The sequence below is a fragment of the Micropterus salmoides genome, unplaced genomic scaffold (assembly GCF_014851395.1).
Source record: "Micropterus salmoides isolate LMB-PRFRI ecotype aquatic unplaced genomic scaffold, ASM1485139v1 Ms_hic_scaffold_17, whole genome shotgun sequence".
Classification (NCBI taxonomy): Eukaryota; Metazoa; Chordata; class Actinopteri; order Centrarchiformes; family Centrarchidae; genus Micropterus; species Micropterus salmoides.
In genome coordinates, this window is record NW_024040817.1 from 31,248,140 (window position 1) to 31,254,139 (window position 6,000).

Genomic DNA, 6,000 nt, shown 5'->3' on the forward strand with positions numbered 1-6,000 from the left:
GTGTGATTAAAGTCAAACGGAAATTAAAATTACTTTTACAAAGAAATGATGACTGTTTTGTGTACTTCTTTGCTTATTTGTGTCTCCCCAATGGCTGTGAATGTTTTGAAAAAACTGATGTGAGGACTGTAATTTGCTTGGTGCAATATCTGTATGGACTAAAAATATTGCAAGTTTAGCTCAAATTGTTTGTTCTTCATTTAATTTCCAACAAACTCCCCTGGCTGCCAATAGAGGGTCTGATTCTTGATATAAATATATAAATCATATGTTCAATAAATATGCATCTCACAGGTGTAGCCTACTTAATTTGACACACCTCATTTTTCACAAGCTACTTAATCCAAATACTAGAGGTCCTGGTTAAAAAATATTATGTTTATAAACTTAACTGAGCCTATTAGTATGATATTAAGGAAAATTGAAATTGGAGAATGTGACTTCTGAAACTCGTGCAATGCAACCAGCTAGAGATTAAACATATCACTGTTAAGATTAAAAGTATTAAACAAAACATACACAAAATGTTACTCAAAATGGGGGGTTGTACACATTACCAGGAGCTTCAGTAGGCCTGCAGCATATTCTGCTATTGTATATGTTTTCTTTTATCGTTTAATTAGGATGGAAAATGATATAGGTTGAAGGCTGCTAGATTTACAAAGACGGTGCTTACCTGAGGCATCTCCCACTTCAAAGTCACTGTCATCTGAGCTGTCATAATCCAAGGCATCTAAGAGAGAGGCAGCAAGTGGCTTCACCTGCCGGCGCTTCAAATTGCGGTCCACTAAAAATGTGTTGCCGAGAATAAAATAAAGTTTGAGTAAGGTGTGATGTCCATGCAGCAGAATAACACATTTGGATTTAGAGTGCAGTGACAAGCAGCATACAACTATAAATAACTACCTGTACAAAGGCAGTAATTAGACAATTCTTCTTACTCTGTACCATGGAAAACCTGTAATTGAAGTGTTGTCTAAAGATGATTACACCCACTCATTGACATTATAAGGAGGTCTGGCCTCAACACATCAGATTGATGATATTATAAAATACAGAACACATCCTCTAAGAATAAATGTACAAAGTTCCTAATCAAACACTAAGCTTATGTTTATACTATAACTAATATTTGGGCTTAGGGTGGCCATCCTGTTTAGTGATGGTTCCTTTAGATGAACAACATTTCAAAACTATGAGTCAACTTTTCAGGATTATGATCTGTGATGCCTTTGTGAGACAGGATATGGATTTAGCTGAACTGATTTTAACACTAGAAATGTCTGACAGGAATTGTTCTCTCTTAGATGACATGGTAGCTAGCTGAACTCAGTTTCCATGTTTTTGCAGCACTAGCAAGATTTACAATACGTGACCATGCTGCATCGTGCTTTAATTACATTCTCCACAGTCAGTGTTTTACTTTACTCCCACGCTGCCATTTAATGCCACTTTACTTTGTGAAACAGAGCGACTGTAGGGTGTGCATGAACTTGTAGTTCTTTAGTTTTGCCGTGCCTCAGGACTAAGTGGGGACTGTGTTTACATTTCTTCATTCACTATATGATGGAAAGCAGTGATCGTGGTGAACACGTGGTTTGCAGTATTTAGTCTTAGCTAGATCTGTGTTACTGAAAGCGAGAAGACATTTTTTCAGATTCTGAAACTGGGACAAATGAGAATCATGAACGCTCCTCGCGTGCACGGTGTGTTTGTAATAGCAAACTGTTAGCAAACAAAGAGCACCGCTGCGCCTCTGCAGCTAGCGTTAGCAAAAGGCTGCGCAATGCTGTAACTTAGAAATGTCTTGCTCTTTCAGCCAATAGTTAACCACCCAGACTCTCTTTAACCCAATAGTGTTTTTAGGTACACAATGATTTCGTCAAAACCACCTCACATTTACTGCAGTTGTGTCGCCACTTCACATCCTTGTCTGCAAGCAAGGTAGCTAATTGCTGCTAGCATTAACTAGCTGTAGTAATTTAACGTTACGTCCAAAGACCGTAAGTTAACTTGTGTTTTGCAGATCCTTAACCGCGCTTCACACAGACGTAAGACTAAGAATCTGGTTAGACCGACAATAGCAGACACAGGAAAGTGTCCAACTGCACTTAAAACAAATTAGCATTAGCATTATTAGCAACACCAGGTGCTAGTTAAATCGTAGCTGCGCTAGCTTAGCCGGCTAGCTGCTAATTGGCCGTTCGAGCCAGCAAACTATGCTGTTAAATCGGTGCAAATCCAATTTAACAAAATCTTGCTAAGTCTTACAGTAAAATCACAACGTGGAAAGCAGCACTCACTCTGTAGTTCGTGTTTACTACAAGAAACAAGGCAGGTGTCCCTGTAGCAGCATGTTCTGTGGACAATGAAACACAGCGGTGACGTGCAGACTGGAAGCTGTTGCCATGGGGACAGTTAGGCTTACAGACAGCAGATGGTTACATTTGAGAGAAATTAATACAACGACAGAGGGGTAAACAAATAAAAATGATTAATACATTGTGAAGGAAGTCTCCTAAGAGGTCGTAAGTCTGGTAGATGGTAGTAAGGGACAGGTCACTAGGAACAGAATACCCAGCTGTCATTATGACTGGAAGAAGCCTGAGCCCACACAGCCAAGGACCAGAGATGGGTGCTCAGCCTCAGGTGTGCCAGAGTGACACCACCTTAGAAAACATTACATGTGACCTGCTAATTACTACGTGGCGCACGCAAACCTATGTAGGCCTAACCATAGCGTCTTCTTTGGAACCAATATCCAATTGAGTCTGTACACATGTATAGGTGGGTGAAGAATAACATTATTTGGACAAATAGTGAATCTCAGTAGGTCTAGGAAGGGAAAACATCCCCCGCCAGGAAGTATCCTTCAGATTCAAACACTGCACTTTGATTTTCACTCTGTAGCCTATTGTTTTTACCATTTACTTTATTTAATCTTCATTAAATAAGAGATGACCAGCTGAGCTCACAATTATTTCCTTCACAAAATTGTATGTATTATTAAAAAACTGAATTTACGTACTAATAAATGAAACACTGTACACTGTACAACACTTGTATGGTATATATTTATATTGCTTTCTATTTTTGGAAGCACATAGACCTATGTACAGCATATAGAAAGACAGCCCTCTCTGGGCCACTGTATAAGACTGAAAGCCAAACCCAGAACAGTGTCGCCAGCTGCTGCTGAGACCCATTATAACATATAATTGCTGCTTTCTAAGCAGATTGTTAATCATTGCAAAGAGACCTATTACAAACAATGAAAAAGAAAAACAATATTTTTGGCTCTCTAAAGAGCTTATAAATGAATAAGAACTTGTTGTACTGCACTTTGTTATCAGTAGGGCATTCTGGGTAGGAAAATGCCATCGTTGACAAATTAAAGGAATGTTAGGTGTCTCGAGGTGTTGCTCCACCTTGAGCTTCGAGAAAAGCTTAATAGTCCTTGTCATAGATCCCCCAAGTGTGTGAAACTACTGGAGGGATGAACAGCATTCGCACAAAAGATATTCCATCATAACATGTTGCTTCAAAAATCTCCCAAAATTGCTGAGGATATGATAACTAGTGTACTCAAACATAGCCAGCATACTAGTGCACACGTGACCATACTCAGTGATCTTGTAAGTAGACGGGCATAATATTTTTACAACTACAGACATGACATTTTAGCACTAAATATTTGCTGTCAGTACATCAAAATATCCTACCCTGATATCTAATACAGGACATTTACAGCCCTTTGGGACACTCCTTGTTCAGACAGAGCCAGGCTAGTTGTTTCATGAACTATTCCTTTAACAAAAAATTGCACAATACAACAACAGGAATGGAGGAAAACAGTAAAGACCAAAAACACTACAAACCTCAGAGTGTTTGGAACAACTTGTTACCAAAATTGGTTCGGACTGGAAAAGACCTTAATTATTTCCCCCTTTGAATTGTTTTGTTTTTATTTCTCTAAAAACCTCTCTCTTGAGAACTCATGCAATTACTGTATTCAGACTTTCTTTTAGATTTATGAAGAAACGGGAAAGTTCTTTTAAAAGGGTGCAGCTGCATGAAAACGCACTTTGGCTGATTTTCAAAATGAGCTTTGTTTCTATTGTCCTCCTTTGACTTTGCCAGTTTAGCAAATAAGAGACGATTAAAATAAATGAGCCTAGATTGATGGTGATACATGGTAAGGGGAAGACTGATGGGGCAGGCATGCGAAAGGGATGATTACAACTGTCCTTGCATGATGACAAATTGCCCTGTATTGTGCTGGAAAGAGGTAGTTTTTTTATCAGCTTGTATCAGAACACTTTGGGGATATCACAGCAGCCATCATTGTCATCATCACTATCAGCATTTTCATCGTTTTCTCTCCTGCCCTCCTTTGATCAACATAGAGCCTGTGATGCTGCCAGATAGTGTGTGAGGGAATATGACAAGTAGTGGGTCTGAAATCACACTGGTCAATGTGATAATATTAGTGAGGCCAAGTGTAGATTTAACAGAATTGCACTTATTTCGAAGCAGATCCCAGTTTATACACCTCCTGAGCAGTACAAATGGACACAGAGCAGTAAAGTAAAGGCTACACTCAGGTGAGATGAGACATTTAATTGCACACAACGTGACCTCCACTGGGCCTTCTGAGGAACCAGTTTGTGAACAAGCTTCATGCTGAGCTGAGTTTTTCTTCTTTTCTTTTTTTTTTAATCCAAGCATTTTATTAGGCCCAGTGTCACAGAATAACAGCTCAAACAAAGAAAAGAAAAGGGCCCTTTTTTCATTTTTCCCTCCCAATGAAATGAATGAGGCTCAACAAAAGAATGAGGCAGGCTCAGTTTTGGTCTGTTCTTCTTTTGTATCCTTTTGGTACAAAACATCAGTGGAAGTACAGGTGGACAATACTGTTCTTTTACATTACATTTACACATTTGGCTTTTATCAGAAGCGACATGTATGAGGAACAACATACAAGCATTAATAAAGTAAGAGATCAAGTGACAATAGATACTAGGAAGTCCAGCAATAAGTATGAGTTACAAGGTTGTTTATTTGTCATTATTCAGCACAAAGCTGCACAACAAAACAAAATTTGTAGTTCCTTTATGCTACACACACAACATATGTAGTGTAGACCTATATTAAAATATGGTAACATATAAAATAATATACTCCGGACATTCCGCAGTGCATTTTTTGAATTTGGGGTAAATGTAAACAGCAGCAACCAGATGATAATATGAAAGTTGTGCTTGCGCGTGCTTGACCCGGGATGTTGATGGGGCAGGTCTCTGTAATGATGTGGGCAAAACAGTCAGTTGTTTGGACTGGCTGGATTGTGGTCTGCTGCTCTTTAATCCAAAAAGCAATGTACTTTCTTGTACAAACACCAGTAAAAGCTATTAGCGTGTCTGCATCAATGGGAATATGGTGAAAAAGTTAGTTTTTTTCCCCCATATTTTAATTTCATATATTCTAGATTCATTACACATAAAGTGAATTATTTCTTTCTTTTTTTGTTTTATTCTTGATGATTACAGCTTACAGCTCATGGAAATCAAAAATCCACATCTTAAGTCATTTTATATGTAATGAGCTAAAATATATATGAAACATGTCGGGTGGTAATGGAGTAATGGGTAAGGCCCATACCTTTGGTGTGAGAGACCTGGGTTCGAATCCACTGTGAGACACCAGTGTGTCCCTGAGCAAGACACTTAACACACTTAACGCCTACTTGCTCCAGAGGCGTGCAGCCTCTGATGTATATAATTGTAAGTCGCTTTGGATAAAAGCGTCAGCTAAATGAATAAATTAGACTTTTGGGGAAGCAGTAAGAGTTAACGAAATAATGCAATGCAATCAGTGCAATATAATTGGAGGAGATAGAAAAAGAGAGCACAGGAAGTACATATTAGAGGTTAGGGGTGTTATAAGAGGAAGTGTTCTAGGAAGAGATGAGTTTTCAAGAGAGGGACGCCCCTGCTCTGA

General features: G+C 38.7%; 1 protein-coding gene across 8 annotated transcripts in view; it reads right to left on the bottom strand.

Moving 5' to 3' along the window:
• Window positions 1-2,520, bottom strand: part of phf14 (PHD finger protein 14) — a 95,618-nt gene extending 93,098 nt beyond the window's left edge. For 3 of the 8 annotated variants that reach the window (XM_038724638.1, XM_038724644.1, XM_038724642.1), the window contains exons 1-2: window positions 2,304-2,447; window positions 677-787 (exon numbers count right to left, since the gene is read on the bottom strand). In XM_038724638.1, coding sequence (XP_038580566.1) covers window positions 677-787; window position 2,304 — 112 coding nt within the window. In that variant the 5' untranslated portion in view covers window positions 2,305-2,447. Of the gene's footprint in view, window positions 1-676; window positions 788-2,303; window positions 2,449-2,501 lie in introns of those variants that run through there. The other 5 variants (XR_005445075.1, XM_038724641.1, XM_038724639.1 and 2 more) reach the window with 4 other exon arrangements.
• Between the last annotated feature and the right edge of the window lie 3,480 nt (window positions 2,521-6,000).